The sequence below is a fragment of the Perna viridis genome, chromosome 2 (genome assembly GCF_037379345.1).
Source record: "Perna viridis isolate PV_CMFRI_1.1 ecotype Kerala chromosome 2, ASM3737934v1, whole genome shotgun sequence".
Classification (NCBI taxonomy): domain Eukaryota; kingdom Metazoa; phylum Mollusca; class Bivalvia; order Mytilida; family Mytilidae; genus Perna; species Perna viridis.
The window spans coordinates 2,658,744-2,676,967 of NC_142446.1; the positions used below are offsets into that span (position 1 = coordinate 2,658,744).

At 34.5% G+C, this 18,224-nt stretch overlaps 1 protein-coding gene across 2 annotated transcripts in view; it reads right to left on the bottom strand.

Moving 5' to 3' along the window:
* The window catches only part of LOC148623297 (kynurenine 3-monooxygenase-like), a 58,228-nt gene that overhangs the window by 33,538 nt on the left and 6,466 nt on the right, over positions 1 to 18,224 (bottom strand). For both annotated transcript variants that reach the window (XM_088565047.1, XM_088565048.1), the window contains exons 3-4: positions 17,186 to 17,373; positions 4,100 to 4,148 (exon numbers count right to left, since the gene is read on the bottom strand). In XM_088565047.1, coding sequence (XP_088421173.1) covers positions 4,100 to 4,148; positions 17,186 to 17,373 — 237 coding nt within the window. The remainder of the gene's footprint in view (positions 1 to 4,099; positions 4,149 to 17,185; positions 17,374 to 18,224) is intronic.

An 18,224-nucleotide genomic window follows, 5' to 3' on the forward strand; every position in this document is an offset into this window, starting at 1 on the left:
AGCTACAAGGTCAATAAGTCAACCCTAAATGTAGTACAGCTTCAAGGTTAATAGGCCACCCCTATATGTAGTACAGCTTCAAGGTCAATAGGCCAATAGGTTGCCCTTATATGTAGTACAGATTCAAGGTCAATAAGCCAACCCTATATGTAGTACAGCTTCAAGGTCATACTTCAAGGCACCCCTATATGTAGTACAGCTTGGAGATAAACTGGCCATCCCTTTATGTAGTACCACTTCAAGGTCAATAGGCCATCCCTATATGTAGTACTGCTTCAAGGTCAACCATCCACTCACATATGTAGTAAAACTTCAAGGTCAATAGGTCATTCCTATAGGTAGTTCAGCTTCAAGAATAACTTACAATCAATGGGAGACTGACAGAAGGTTCAGGTTTAAGTTGTAAAAGATGGGATCTTGAAAGTATGATCAGGTTTTAGTTGTAGAAGATGGAATCTTGACAGTAGAATCAGGTTTTAGTTGTAGAAGATGGGATCCTGACAGTAAGATCAGGTTTAAGTTGTAGAAGATGGGATCCTGACAGTTGGATCAGGTTTTAGTTGTAGAAGATAGGATCCTGACATTAGGATCAAGTTTTAGCTGTAGAAGATGGGATCCTGACAGTAGAATCAGGTTTTAGTTGTAGAAGATAGGATCCTGACAGTAAGATCAGGTTTAAGTTGTAGAAGATGGGATCCTGACAGTTGGATCAGGTTTTAGTTGTAGAAGATGGAATTTTGACAGTTGGATCAGGTGTAAGTTACAGTAGATGGGATCATTAGAATGAAGTGTAAGTTACAATAGATGGGATCCTCAGATTCAGTTGTAAGTTACAGTAGATGGGATCATTAGAATGAGGTGTAAGTTACATTAGATGGGATCCTCAGAATCAGTTGTAAGTTACAGTAGATGGGATCCTCAGAATGAGGTGTCAGTTACAGTAGATGGGATCCTCAGAATCAGTTGTAAGTTACAGTAGATGGGATCATTAGAATGAAGTGTAAGTTACAGTAGATGGGATCATTATAATGAGGTGTAAGTTACAGTAGATGGGATCATTAGAATGAGGCATAAGTTGCAGTAGATGGGATCATCAGAATCAGTTGTAAGTTACAGTAGATGGGATCCTCAGAATGAGGTGTAAGTTACAGTAGATGGGATCCTCAGAATCAGTTGTAAGTTACAGTAGATGGGATCATTAGAATCAGGTATAAATTTCAGTAGATGGGATCCTTAGAATGAGCAGGAATTTGCAGTATATTGGACCCTTGGAATCATTAGAATGAGGTGTAAGTTACAGAAGATGGGACCCTACGTATCAGTTGTAAGTTGCAGGAGATGGGATCCTCAGAATCAGTTGTAAGTTACAGTAGATGGGATCATTAGAATGAGGTGTTAGTTACAGTAGATGGGATCCTACAAATCAGTTGTAAGTTGCAGAAGATGGGATCATTAGAATGAGGTGTAAGTTACAGTAGATGGGATCCTCAGAATCAGTTGTAAGTTACAGTAGATGGGATCATTAGAATGAAGTGTAAGTTACAGTAGATGGGATCATTATAATGAGGTGTAAGTTACAGTAGATGGGATCATTAGAATGAGGCATAAGTTGCAGTAGATGGGATCATCAGAATCAGTTGTAAGTTACAGTAGATGGGATCCTCAGAATGAGGTGTCAGTTACAGTAGATGGGATCCTCAGAATCAGTTGTAAGTTACAGTAGATGGGATCATTAGAATCAGGTATAAATTTCAGTAGATGGGATCTTTAGAATGGGCAGTAATTTGCAGTATATTGGACCCTTGGAATCATTAGAATGAGGTGTAAGTTACAGAAGATGGGATCATTAGAATGAGGCATAAGTTGCAGTAGATGGGATCCTCAGAATCAGTTGTAACTTACAGTAGATGGGATCCTCAGAATGAGGTGTAAGTTGCAGTAGATGGGATCCTCAGAATCAGTTGTAAGTTAGAGTAGATGGGATCCTCAGAATGAGGTGTAAGTTACAGTAGATGGGATCATTAGAATGAGGCGTAAGTTGCAGTAGATGGGATCCTCAGAATCAGTTGTAAGTTACAGTAGATGGGATCCTACGAATCAGTTGTAAGTTGCAGTAGATGGGATCCTCAGAATCAGTTGTAAGTTACAGTAGATGGGATCCTTAGAATGAGGTGTAAGTTACAGTAGATGGGATCCTACAAATCAGTGGCCCATACATTGATAATGTCACAATGGAATGTCTAATACCACCATCTAATCAAAAAATCAACTCAGGTAGTAGTATAGGGATCTGAGTCAATATTTTTATTAGGACCATAAACTTCTCACCTAAATAAGAAATATTTACACATGAATAGAAACAATGTTTTGTAATGGCATACTAGCACATGGGTAATGAATAAACAGCTCATAAATACTTAATGTCAGGAGTCATTATTTCGTATTAATTCAAAATAAGAAAATACACAAGAATTTGAATAAATTTCTGTTTGTGTTATTTAGATGATGAAGTTATCTCCAAATAATCCTACTTAATAATAGCATTCAAACCTATGATTTTTAACACTGTATATTTCTATTCCCCATACTCAGTTAAAATCCTGACTTAAAAACATTATTGTTTTATCGTTGTTTTTCCAAAAAAGAAGGTACACATAGATACAAATATATAGTTCTTGGTAGAGATTCCTCATACTTAGTAAGAAATAATTCCAAATCATCTTCCAAATATACTGAGGAAGATGTTTACAAAATGAGGGAATTTTTAATTGACAACAGTGGTGGACATGTTTTTCAACAAATGGTCGGCATTCCAATGGGAACAAATTGTGCTCCTTTAGTTGCTGATCTATTCCTTCACTCTTATAAGGCTGACTTTATAGCTCATCCGATCCAAAAGAAAGAATATCGCTTGGCTAGATCCTTTAGTCTCAGTTTCCGCTATACAGATGACATATTATCTTTAAACAATCCTAATTTCGGGGATTCAATACATCGCATCTACCCAAAGAACTTGAGATAAAGGATACTACAGACACTGTAGTCAGCCTCATATCCTGACCTACACTTAGAAATCGATGGTAAAGAAAAACTACTGACCAAACTGTATGACAAATGTGATGACTCTTCATTCAGAATTGTCAACTTTCCTTTCATCTGTGGCAAAATCCCTTCAGCAACTGCATATGGAGTGTTCATATCACAACTCATACGTTATGCCAGAGCTTGCCGAAACTACACAGACTTTTTGTATTGCGCTAGAACTCTAACTAATAGGCTTCTGGAACAGGGTTATGCTGCTACAAGATTGAAGTCATTACTACAGAAGTTTTATGGTCATCATCATGAACTCGTGGATCGTTATGGTGTATCAATCTGCACCATGAAAACTGATTTATTCAATGGGTCATCGTTTTCCTTTCCTCGTTTGTCTACCCCTGACTTGACTTTTTATGAGCAGCTCGGTGGGTGTTTCTAGAAAAGCAGAGGATGCTTGCCCTACCGGAACACTTGGTCCATGCTCCCAGTTTTTAGTGGAGTCCAAGTTGCTCATTTGCTTTTGTTACTTTGTATGTATGATTTTAGTTACTCTATGTTCTTTGTTGTGCATATCTGTTTTCCATGTCTGGTCTTTGCCCTGGATTACATTCTTTTGATTGCCGCTATAACCTTGGTTCCCTTGATTACTCTTTCAAGGATTACTTACATTTGATCTACTTAAATGAGACAACTGATAAACCTTCTCTTTTTCATACCTAGACCTAGCTATGCATGATAGAGAATGTTTGAAATCTAAACTTTATGACAAACATAGCTAAGATACTGTCAAATAATAAGACCCTTGTTGACATCAACACTATGGAAGTGTTATGGTCATCATCATCATAATCAACTGAACCTGATGCTTACAAGATTTTAATCACTTGCAATTTGCAAAGCAGGTAAAAATTAGAATCCATCGAACAGATGTTTTTTTATCTTTACGTGATGCAGTTAAAGCATATCAACTGGTCAAGTTATCAAAATTATTAATAAAAAAATTATGTGTTCATTCCATAAAGGTTACATCTATACTCTGTAAAATTATCCCAAGACTTACCAGTTATTAGTAGCTCATTCAGTTTCCTTCTGTCAACAGAATTGATAAACTGGAAAAAAAAATATTTTAAAAAACAATAAAATTAATGAAAGCTGCGAGTTGACTGAGCAATACATCTCCCAGTTCATGGCTTAAGTCTTTAAAGATCCTTCAAAACATGATCTGTTCCATGAATTTAATAACATTTTTAAGATATCTTGAAGATTAATCTTAACTTCAAACATATGTTCAAGATATTAACCCAAAAGAAATTAAGTTGATCAAGTCTAACATTGTACAGCTTTTCTTGATTTAGATTTATCACTAGAAAATGGCAGCCTCCATGCAAAAATTTATGAACAAAACAGATGATTTTAATTTTCGTATTTTTAATTTCCATTTCTAAATGGTGACATTCCTGAAGCACCCTCCTATGGTATTTACCTTTCATAACTGGTCCACTTTGTTTGTATTTGTAATAAAGCGTCAGATTTTAATGAACGCATCAGATTCCACAAAGAAAAGCTCTTCACCAGGGGTATTGATATCACAAACTTCTTAAAACTTTTTTAATTAAAAATGGTGTTGCTCATCCATTTTCTTAAAGGAATATTGTCTATAAAGCAAATGCATTTTTCAAACAAAATCTAATATATTTATTAGTAAAAGAAACAATTTTCAAATTATTGTCCATCACTTTAGATGATATATTTGACTACAACGATGACGAACCGCATTGTACCATATCAAAATGTGGAATTAAAAATTGCAAAACATGCAACATTCTTATAACCGACTCTTACTTCTCCAGTTCCCTTACAAACAAAGCCTTCCATACAAGAAGTCACAATGACTTAAGTTCCAAATCAACAAACTTAATATATGGAATAGAATGCAACTGATGTGGTTTAATATATGTCGGAGAAATGCAAGAATGTTTAAACAAAAGAATGTGCGGTCATTGTTCGAGAATTAACACCACCAAATTCCCGACAGTTTATCAACACTTTTTTCAACAATATCATTCAATCCTCTCTATGAAAGTTCGAATTTTAGAAAAAAATTACCATCCCATAAACAGTCCTGTTCTAAGTAAAAACTATCGTAGGGAAAGAGAGGAGTACTGGATACACAGACTAGGTACTGCAATATCTCATGGATGCAATGACAACTTCAAAAGTATAGGAGACCTTTCAATAGCATAAATGTGATGAATTTATTTGACAAAAATCCAAGACGGGAAAGGAGTCATGGCCATCGCCACTATACGTCACCTAAGTTACATGATGTCTCCATAAATGGTCTCCTTCCTTTCATACAAAAAGCTCTTGGACTTCATCACATTAGATCCAAACTTTATTCTATACCTCTCACTCTACTACACTCCCTTTACAAAACAAGTCTTGACACTCCTGTTTCTGACCCCACCTCATCATTATATAGACTTGTTGCCATCATTTTGGATATTTGTTTCCACACTCTTTAAACCAGTTTGTGTGAAAAGTCAAGATGAAGAAAAACGATCATTTCTTCCACTACCGTTTGTCAACAAAGGTATAGATGCAATTAATTTGGCTAACATTCTCCATCACAAAAACGTCACCAACAAAATTCCCAATATTTCAAAGACAACTCCATACCAATTATTTCATATTCTTATACTTCACCCATTGCATCCAAAATTTTCAATTATATTGCAGAACCTCGAGATTGAGGACTTCAAGGCTAAACCACCTGACTGTTCTTGCAAAATCTCTCCATTCAAATATGGTCCTTCTGGTCACGTTGTTAGGGGAGATTTAACGATCATCAGAAACAAATCTCTGCGTAATATCCTTTCTAAAGGTCCCAAGTACTGTGTACCACGCTCCATAAATTGGAACTATACCTTTAAAGTTCTTATGGATTGCCGTTGAGAACTATGCAAGAAAATGGATAAAACAAGAACAAGAAGACATTGATTCTCTGTCAGAGTGGTTAAAGGCTGTGAGGTCTTTAATTTTGAAACGAATAAAAGTTTTAAGTAGGTCAATGAGTGCCAAAGCTACATCAGTTTTCAAAGACCCTGATGTAGCAAAAACATTGTCTACTATACATGACGAATATGTTGTCGTACCAGCAGACAAAGCCCAAAACAACATTGTTTTGTCTGCAAAACGTTTTACATCAAATGTTTATTATCAGAGGTAGATGTAGAAAATAATACCAGTGATAAGACTTATACTGCTACCACACTGCCCAAAGAAAAGACTGTGGAAATCCATAAGTCTGTGCTATCCTCTTTTGGTCTCTCTACCAAGGATGATGATTGTGATTTACCGTCTATGTACTGGATTCTTAAACTCCACAAGAATCCACACAAATAATGTTTCATAGATGGATCTGCAAAATGTACCATCAAACCTCTTTCAAAACTTTTAACTTCTACACTCACAACTGTCAAAGAGGGTCTGCATCCTAACACCATTGTATGAACGAAGTGAGGGTAATGGCGTACCTGTTTCTTTTCAATATTTTACGGTTCTTTATAGCTTTCGTTTTGTTTCCATATGGTAGAAATAAATGTACTTTTTTTAATGTAGCGTGTTAGATGAAAGAAAACTCTATTTAAAGGTAAAAATATGTCATTTTGTGAATGTGCATATCATTAGTTGTGGGTGGAGCTTTTTACCTTACATGGAAAACGACATTGGCGAGAAGCTTGCAAAATATCTGTTAGCTGTTTGCTCATTGTTCAAAAAAAGGAAGAAGAAAACAACGCTATATGACATAATATCGCATCTATTTCAATGTACCAACATATGGGATGATGGCTGAAGGTAATGTTCGTACACTGTAGTTATCAACTTAGTATTATTTTTGCTCATGCACATGACGAATCATCACTTTACTTGGGTCAAAATTGAAATCATGCATATTCTATTGGGATATAGCTCAGGAATTTTCAAATACTGGTTGAAATATAGTGTCCAATTGTACATGTACCTGTAACTACATGTATTGCTAAATGTCTTATCTGTTCTCTGTGACCATTCACTGTGTTAAAAAAGCAATATTTTTGCTTTTTTGTATCCATGCAGGCTATAGCCACTTCACTCACTGTCACAATGATATGTTTAATTTCAATAATTGACATTTATAATTGGTCATTTTATCATCTGCTTCTTAAAAAAGTCATTAAAATCCTAAATTGCATTTATTCATTTTATTATCATACTGCCTGATTTGATATAATTTTGAACTGTTAATCTGGATTATTTGATAATTTATACATATAAAATGAAATTGATTCCTCAAGCATTCTACATGCAACTTCATACATGAAATTGCATGTATAATGCATGAGGAATGAATTTATGTGCATACTAAGTATGAAATTACATGTAGAATGCTTGAGGAATGAATTTCTGTGTGGTACATGGTATGAAATGGCATGAAGAATGCATGAGGAATGAATTTAAGTGCAGTAGAGAGTAAAAAATTGCATGTTGAATGCATGAGGAATGAATTTCTGTGCAGTACAGGGTATGAAATGGCATGTAGAATGCATGAGGAATGAATTTAAGTGCAGTACTAAGTATTAAACTGCATGTAGAATGCCTGAGGAGTGAATTTATGTGCAGTAGAGAGAAAAAAATTGCATGTTGAATGAATGAGGAATGAATTTCTGTGCAGTACTGGGTAATGAAATGGCATCTGGAATGCATGAGGAATGAATTTCTGTGCAGTAGAGAGTAAAAAATGCTTGTTGAATGAATGAGGAATGAATTTATGCGCAGTGCAGGGTATGAAATTGCATGTAGAATGTATGAAGAATGAATTTATGCGCAGTACTAAGAATGAAACTGCATGTAGAATGCCTGAGGAATGAATTTATGTGCAGTACTGGGAATGGAATGGCATGTAGAATGCATGAGGAATTAATTTATGTGCAGTACAGGGAATGGAATGGCATGTAGAATGCATGAGGAATTAATTTTTCAATTGTTTTGAAGCTGGCAAAATATGATCAAGTTTACTACTATTTTGCTCAAGTTAGTAGTTTAGGTTTAAGTCATAAAACAGGCTGAGAAAAAAACCATAAGGAAATGCTTTTAATTGTGGGTATATGTAATAACTTTGCAACTGTTACAGACAGATAGAAAAATTAGATCTGTATGTATTTGTTACATTTTCTGCATAACCTTACAAATCTTAACATTATATGTAAAAATGTGATCTCCATTTGATAAATGCATATTTCTTTTACATTTTAGGTTGCACCAAAGCTTTTGTTGGGTTCCAGCTCATACCACCAATCATTTATCATGAATTAATCAACAAAATAATGGGTAGTGCTCTGGAGAGCCCTTTTGACCCATATAATAACATGATATCAAGAGTATATATGAGTATACCCAAAGTTTCTGTTAATGAACACCAAGAAAGAAATCTATGTGCCTATAATAAGATAAAATATGAGGAGAAATTGAGTGAAAGAGCCAATTGTAAAGACGATATTGGTACATGTACTTACAATGTATACATAGACAATTACGACATCATATATAAAACATCTATGTACATGTAGATATATGCATTGACAGAAATAAACAGAATGTGTGCTTTGAAAATATGGTGGAAATAAAGATTATTTGCTTGAATTCTTAAAATCAACTGCAGTATCCTGAAAGGGACATGGATTCAAAAACAAAAGTATTTTGAATATTACAGATATTACAGGTCAATTAAGTACTGTAACATATGTACAGGAATGGTTTTTAAAGATAGTATCAATCAAGTAACTAAAACCTGTTGCTTCCAAAATGGTGTTAATAGCAAACAAGTTCATGATAATTGACTCTTTGAGTAAAATAATGAATCCTAAGGAAAAATAATTACTATTTTTCAAGTGAGCCTTCCACCATTCCTTTGTTTCAAGGTTTTCTCCTTAGCAAACAATTCGAATATTGAAATATTTCTAGTAGATTGTGAGTTGATTGATTGATTGTTGGGGTTTAATGCCCGAGCAGCAATATTTCAGCTATATTCAGGCGATGAACATGAAAAGGATGATGAAATGAGCATGAAATGACGATGATGAAATGATAAGAGGGTCGACAAATTTTGAATGCCACTACAAAAAAAGGAGAGATGGGTAGGGTCATGCAATTTAACCTCCTGTGGTGGAGCACAAAGGTTCCTACTCCTATCAAATACCAAAGCAGGGTTCTTTAATGTGCAAGGAATATGGCATCTTTCCCAACATGGTGCACCACTATGGTTTGCGGTCAGGTTTTCCGTATGACAGCCTGACAACCCCAGCATGTAACACATCAGGGGTACCCCATTCCACCACCTGGGGCACACATCCCAGTTGCTCTGTGGGGAAATTTCAGTACCAAACAAAGACATACATGAAAAAAGACATGCTAATTGTGTTACAGATGGCACAGTCAGAAAATTCACAGTTCATCTAACATTTAAATTGATAAAACGTATACACTGTAAGTACCTAAACTAAACCCAGTGTTGGATCTAGACCTTGGTCAGCGAGGGGGGGTTGTTCATATTTTTTTATGAAATTGTTTACATTTTTAACAAGAGCAAAGCGAATATTTCAGGGTTCGGGTAAAATGGCATCAATGCCAAGCGGAGCGAGTCAAACAATTGGGTGGGTTAAAATTGGTGGAAAATCAAGTTCGTACTAAACAGGGGTGCGAATGTCTCCAAATTTACCACTGCGTGATTCAGAAGACAGAACCACCAATCTTGTGTCTCACAAGGCAAACCTCGTCAAGTTAAACTGAAATGCTTGATGTAAAATCGGCTTTACTATCAATTTTACATTATGTTCTTTTCTTCAACTGTTCTTTTTATATACATTGTATCATTAAAGGTAATGTTGGTGATATCAAGATACATTACTTATGAGTCGCTTTATAGTTCCACTAGTTTGCAGCAATTATCATTCTCCAATTATCAATAATCCTTTCCAAAAACATTGGACATTTATCTGATAATAAGGTACAGTCATGTACTTGCATTAAAACAGGCGCTTCAATAGTCGTAACCATTTTAACTAGAATAGTAGTAAAGATTCCAGGGGTTGACATGACACAAAATAAATCGACTGAAAGATATTTGACCAAATATACACACGCTGGGTGTTAATTGGTTTTACCCCTAGTTGTGCGAGATAAGCCTCAGCTATAAAACACTTGCAAGTTAATTTTATGGTGATGATTATTAATTTTACAAGAATGCTACGTGTAGCCATATGTTCCCCACCGCTGTAGAAAGAGCTGAATTACAAATGTTTGACACTTGTATTAAAAGCAGATTCAAAACTTATGTGCTTTCATAAGTCCATGTTGCGATTCAAGGTTAATGTATCTTAATGAATCAAATTAAGTTAGGTTAAGAATTCTTCATACAAAAAAACAAAAATCCGCAAAAAAAGAATGTGAAAAATGAACAAAGTCCCATAACTCCCATAAAAATTGTCGAATCAAAATAGCGGTTATTTATCATCAACTACGTAGGGTGACAAACAATCCTACAAAATTTGGTGAAATTCCATTCAGCGCTTTCTGAGGAGCTGCAACCACAAGGTGTTCCTATTGCGAATAATGTGAAAAATAAACAAAGTCCCATAACTCCCATAAAAATTGTCGAACCAAAATAACAGTTAAGTATGGTGAACTATATATGGTTACAAACAATCTTACAAAATTTGGTGAAATTCCATTCAGTGGTATCTGAGGAGTTGCGTCCACAAGGTGTTCCTATTTCGAATAATGTGAAAAATAAACAAAGTCCCATAACTCCCATAAAAATTGTTGAATAAAAATAGCAGTTACGTATGGTGAAGTATATATGGTTACAAACAATCTTACAAAATTTGGTGAAATTCCATTCAGTGATTTCTGAGGAGTTGCGTCCACAAGGTGTTCCTATTGCGAATAATGTGAAAAATAAACAAAGTCCCATAACTCCAATAAAAATAGTCGAATCAAAATAGCGGTTAAGTATGGTGAACTATATATGGTGACAAACAATCCTACAAAATTTGGTCAAATTCCGATCAGCCGTTTCTGAGGAGTTGCATCAACAAGCTTCGGACGCAGGGACAGACAGACGGACACACACCAGCATTTGTATGTCCCCGCTCCGCATTGCGACAGGGGACAAAAAGAAGCAGAGTGGGGATGGGGGCTAAAGCCCCATTAGCTCCCTGGTAAATCCGCCACTGCTAAACACTTAAATACTACTATAATGGAGAAAAACAGGCTAGGGTATGTATCAAAAATGTTAAAATTACATAAAAAAAAACGTGTCAGACATGCGTTCTAAGGCTTTTATGGGTTCAATAAATAAAAACTCTGAATTTTTTTTTCCAAAAAGTTTAAAAAAATAATAAATAACTATATCCTGTCCTCGAGTGCCAGTGGAATGGTGCTTTGAACAGCCCTTGTGAAAAAGTAGACTCGACTTTGTAATGTTGAAAATTATTTTATTTCATGATTAGTTCATTAAAATTATATTATTTTAATTTTATATTTTAATAAAATGAGAACAAAGTGTTAAAAATTTACCAGTAGTGCCACATCCATATTTTCTCGCTAGTTTACATCATGTCGTCAACAGTACACTGCGGAATGTCTATTCTATTCTCTTCCATAGTCCGATTTTGATATTACATAACTATTGTCATTCCCTTGAATGTTTTGATTTACGTCATCCATTTCAATATGAAATATGAAATAATTAAATGATACTACTCAATTTTGATCTAAAAGTCCAGGAGGAGGAGCTAAATAGACTCACTAGATTTATGGTGGGATCGATAGCATAAATTTAAATGTTTTTAAAAATTGCTGTGACTAATTTACCTTAACATAAAGAAAAAAGCAAACAACGTGCAAAATCTTGATGAAATTTGTAAAAATAATCAATGGACTGATATCGTAGAATAAGTAAATATGTAGTTTTTGTATGAAAAATGTTTAAAAAAGGATTTATTGGGAGGTTGAAACATATTTAAAATTGTACTGGATTTTTGTTTAAATTTTCTGGAAAACACCTTAACACCACTGCATAAAAACATTATACATCATTGTTTTTCCAAAAAAAGATGGTACACATAGATACAAATATATAGTTCTTGGTAGAGATTCCTCATACTTTAAATTCCAAATCATCTTCAAAATATACAGAGGAAGATGTTTACAAAATGCTGGAATTTTTAATCGACAACATAATTGTCCAGTGTGGTGGACGTGTTTTTCAACAAACGGTCGGCATTCCAATGGGAACAAATTGTGCTCCTTTACTTGCTGATCTATTCCTTCATTCTTATGAGGCTGACTTTATAGTGATTTGATCCAAAAGAAAGAATATCGTTTGACTAGATCCTTTTATCTCAGTTTCCGCTATATAGATGATGCATTATCTTTAAACAATCCTGATTTCGGGGATTTGATGCATCGCATCTACCCCTAAGAACTTGAGATAAAGGATACTACAGACACTGTAAGGTCAGCCTCATATCTTGACCAATGAAATCGATGGTAAAGGAAAACTATTGACCAAACTTTACGACAAACGTGACGACTTTTCATTCAGAATTGTCAACTTTCCTTTCATCTGTGGGAACATCCCTTCAGCATCTGTGTATGGAGTATTCATATCACAACTCGTATGTTATGCAAGAGCTTGCCGAAACTATGCAGACTTTTTGTATCATGCAAGAACTCTAACAAATAGGCTTCTGGAACAGGATTATGTTGCTACAAGATTGAAGTCATCACTACAGAAGTTTTATGGTCATCATCATGAACTGGTGGATCGTTATGGTGTATTAAACTGCACCATGAAAACTGATTTATTCAATGGGTCATCGTTTTCCTTTCCTCGTTTGTCTACCCCTGACTTGACTTTTTATGAGCAACTCGGCGGGTGTTTCTAGAAAAGCAGAGGACGCTTACCCTACCGGTGCACCTGGTGCGTGCTCCCAGTTTTTAGTGGAGTCCGAGTTGCTCATTTGCTTTTGTTACTTTGTATGTATGATTTTAGTTACTTTATGTTCTTTGTTGTGTATGTCTGTTTTCCATGTCTGGTCTTTGTCCCTGGATTGCATTCTTTTGATTACCGCTATAACCTTGGTTCCCATGATCACTCTTTGAACCTTGTATTCACAAAAAGAGATATGTGACCCCTAATTGCATCCCTACTTAAAAACTATGTCATTTTTTTAATATTGCACAACATTAAACCTTGCCTACTTAGTACATTATTATGTACTTGACGTTTCTACTCCTAATCCAGTCCTCTGTAGTGCTTAATTATTTCTAATGCTGGTAGTTTTGCTGCTATTATCATTTAATATGATCTAAGCTAGCCTTCAGTAACTGCAAGCTACTTTCAAGTGTATTTCTCATTTAAATGAAAGTCTTTATGGTGTATGAGGTATTCCATGGAGATAATTGGCTTTATTATTGAGTGAATTTTATGGTGTGTTTGTTTCAATTATTTTTTATCATACATTAAAGAGCTCTGGTCTTACACTCTACATATACAGGACATCTGTGCTCTATCCATTCTAATTACTCAAATTTGAATTAGAAACCCTTAGTAGATAAAAAAATTGTCATCGATTTTTTATTCTTTGTCTTATCTTTGTACTTGGATTTCTAGCAAAATTATCATTTCAGGTTGTCATGCTAAATCTCCTTAGAAAAGCTGAAAAGAGGGAGATCTCACTCTTTGAGCATTCAATGTCTGTACCTTTTTCTATTACTGTAAGTGATATTTAATACTAACACAAATCTTGGCTGTCAACTGAATAGGAAGTGTGACCATGACTTAAGTTACACACACATCAAAACCAGTCATGCTGAAGCACAAGACCAAATTTCTAATTACAGTATTCCCATGTAGATTCCTAAATTTTTGGATGTAATAAAAGTTTAAATTTTTGAAATGCAGTGTACACAATGTCAATATGTCAGTCTATTAGTATACCATAAGACAAGGTAATTTGTCCCATCCAGATATTGTAATTTGTCCCATCCAGATATTGCAACTTGTCCCATCCAGATATTGCAATTTGTCCCATCCAGATATTGCAACTTGTCCCATCCAGATATTGCAATTTGTCCCATCCAGATATTGTATCTTTTAAAATCCCAGAACCCTAATATTAAAAAATTGTGCCTGGCATCAAGCTGAAGATACACATGAGCATTTAAATCATTCCCATTACGGGTTTCACAGTTTTAACTGTTGAATGGGATATGCACAAGTACATAACATGCAATAAAGTCGAAAAAAATAGCAATAAAATTTAATCACTATTTTGTCAGCATAATTTAATTAACAATCAATCTACTGTTAGCACTGGAGGTTTTTGATCCTTGTGAAAATTGCAACAAGAACAGAATTTCATGACTTCAAACTAGAGGCTCCCAAGAGCTGAATGGCTCATCTGGTCCATTTTTTGTCTTTCAGGACAATAACTCTAATAAAGAGTTATCTTAAAACTTTGCCCAAAAGCGATTCATTTCATGTATTTAATTTCAAAATATAAACAGCATAAAATATCATTTTTAGCATTTCAAGGGCAATAACTCTGACAAGGAGTCTACAAGTTTGACCTATGGAGTTATTATCATAAAGATGATAAAATTAATTGAAAGTTCTTTTATATCTATTATGGGTTTCCAGAAATAGGCTAAAAACTGCAAAAAAGCCTAATGAAGATCTTTGAGGAACTCTTTTCTCTTGTTCTATGAAGACATGGTGGCCAATGTCAACAGATCAACAATTCAAACCCAACAGGATTCAATGCTAATTTTCTTTCAAATTTGTCATATTTTCAGAAAAGAAAATGCTTGATGAAAAGTTTAAAAATGACGCTGTTGATGATGGACTCTAAGTAATGGCAAATTTGCATTTCCCATATTACATGTATATAGAATTGTTTTCACTAATATGTCAACCTTTGTTATTTTCAGTTTTTATGTAATTTTTTATATTTGGTGAACAAGTATATTGTCAGGTCTAGAATATGTACTTGCACTATGATGTCTTTTAATAGACCCTTCTGTGCTAACTGTGGGATAGTAGATGAACATGTGTAAAACATGCTCAATATACAATTCTGTCAGGAAAATTCTTTTGTTCTACTCAAGTGGAAGTGCATATTGACCATGCTCATAAAATTACCACAAAAGGGCTCATAGTTTCAATGGTTGATGTTTAATTTATTTGTTTTTGCCAATATTTACTACTAATTTAAGAGGTTATCTGTTGATTAACATTTACAAATTGTTTTACATTTAATCTTTAAAACTGTCAAAAAATTATTATGAAATTTCAAAATAAAAACTCACCAGAAGAAAATTATTTCCTAGATGTGCATGTAAATAAGATGTTCAAAAAAATAGAAAATTTGTCTGTTTAAATTTTCCCACCAATTTTTATAGTTAAAATTACTACTCTTCATGTCAAGTTTATCAATAATAAAATATTGATGAAAGGATGAAGATTTTGACTCATAAGATTGTTAAATGGTACAATTTAAAAGAAGTCCATTCATTTTCACTCAATTTATTATCTGGGCCATCTAAGCTAAAAATCAGATTAAAAATACATACATTCTATGGACTCTAATGATAACACTCCTTTTCCCCCTTTTAGTTCCACATTTTCAAAAGCTCACTAAATCACTTAAAGATACCCTTGCTCCCCACCCTAGTAACCATATGGTCAAACAGCTGTCAAACAGGGAGATGATAAACAGCTGTCAAGCAGGGAGATGATAAACAGCTGTCAAACAAGGAGATGATAAACAGCTGTCAAACAGGACGATGATAAACAGCTGTCAAACAGGGAGATGATAAACAGCTGTCAAACAGGACGATGATAAAACAGCTGTCAAAGAGGGAGATGATAAACAGCTGTCAAACAGGAAGATGATAAACAGCTGTCAAACAGGGAGATGATAAACAGTTGTCAAACAGGAAGATGATGAACAGCTGTCAAACAGGATGATGATAAAACAGCTGCCAAACAGGAGGATGATAAACAGCTGTCAAACAGGGAGATGATAAAAGCTGTCAAACAGGACGATGATAAAACAGCTGTCAAACAGGAAGATAAAGTTGTGTGAGTGTGAGTGTAAAATCCCATGACATGGCATACCTATAAAAAGCTTGCACTACAATATTTAATGGCTGCAATCAGTAGTTGCAGAGAAAACTGTTACAACTAGCAGGATTAATACCCCAGCAGTCTGTTGAACCCTGTACATTTGGGGTCCAATGTGGACATACAATTCAGATTGGACACAATTTTTATGGTGGATAGACTCTGCACTTTTGACACACAGTTTGCTGCCATTTCTAAAACGACAAATTCCAAACAGTAGTTAGTACTATTTTTATTGAAAACACAATAACAGAATATAACTAATTCCTGACAATATGCATATCTCCATATTTTAATCTAACACTTCATTGAGTTTCATAACAATTCTTAAGGAGGAGTTGTGGACAATGCCGCAGACCAAGTTTTGCTGAAAAATGTCAAGTTCCAACTGCTGCCATTTTTTCAATTTTTGTCAAAACATAAATTCCTAACAATATGCACATTTCCATATGGTAATATAACACTTTATGAAGTTTCATAACAATCCTGAACTTTGCTGAGGAGTTGTGGACAACACGAGACCAAGATTTGCTGAAAAACACCTAAGTTAAAAACAGCCATAATTTCTACATTTTTTTACCAAACATAAATTCCTGACCATGTGCACATGTCCACGTGGTTATATTGCATCCCACAAAGTTTCATAACAATGTTCCAAGCTGCACAGAAAATAGTTCTGACAGACGGACAGAGGGACAGGGTGAAACCTAAATTCCACCAAACTTCGTTTGCATAAAAATATTGTATAAAATCATGTCATTAAAAAATAAGCAAAATATCAACTGAATGTGATTATTATAGTTGTGGGGAAAATTGGAAAAGAAGGATGAATGGATAGATGACACCATGATCACTACCTTTACATGTATGTATAATGTCTGCTTTCAGCAGGGTGTATAGTAATAAATTTCCAACCTGATCACTCCTGCCATAAGGTATTGAATGGCACTTGCCATCTAGATCATGAATCATTCTTCCATACATGGGGATAGCTTTGGAAATGACTTGATCTTCTAGTCCTACATGTTTGAGAGCTTGCCTTCCTCTACAAGATAGGGCTAAGTTAATGCTGCGTCCTTTTACCACTTCCATGGTCCTTATGTCTGTAAATCAAAGACATCTACATGTAGACTTCAAGTGTACCCTAACCTAGGGATGCAGAATTTTGATATTCTTTACTAGATATTAAAAACCTCCCACTATTTAAACATTTATATATACAGCTTTATATCAACCAATTGGCCATGCACTTACCCAGTAATGTATGTTACAGAAAATAATGAGAGAATGTGGGGGTATGTGATATTTAGTTAATACTGCATTACTTAAGTACATGTTAAGTGTAGTCTACCTGTTTAGAATAAGCTAAAAGGTATCAGTCTTGTATTATATATTCCTGAGCGGGTGTATGTCAAAACGTGGAGGCTAAAAAATATAGTGTGCTTTCTTTTTGCCTTTTCTGTTTTTGTTTTTTTTCAGGAATTATCATTTATCATCAAAAGTATAGAGGATAAATATGAAGTTATGACACAAAAAAACTTGTTTTTGAGGAAAAACAGTATTTTCATGAAAAATAATGCTTCAGAAAAGGGGTCTATTTAATGAACTCAAAATAAAAGTAAGCATAGAAGAAGTCTATTTTTAGTTTGACCTGTTCAGGTGTACCAAATTTGTGCCTTTTTTTCTAGAATGGACCTAAAAACTATTTTTGACATTTCATTTATGGTCAACAGTTAGATTGAAACTCCTTGTCTATTTTTAATAGAATCATGAAATTTTATTGTAGTAGCCTATGTGGCAAAGAATACAAGACTTAGACCAAAAACATGCAAAACCTATAAAGTTGGATTATCTCCCTTTGTATGGTCACATTCTTGTATTGTTTTCCCCCTTAGCTCCTATAGTTAATCATTTAACAAACAGATAAGGCATTTCTATCTAAATTTTAATCATG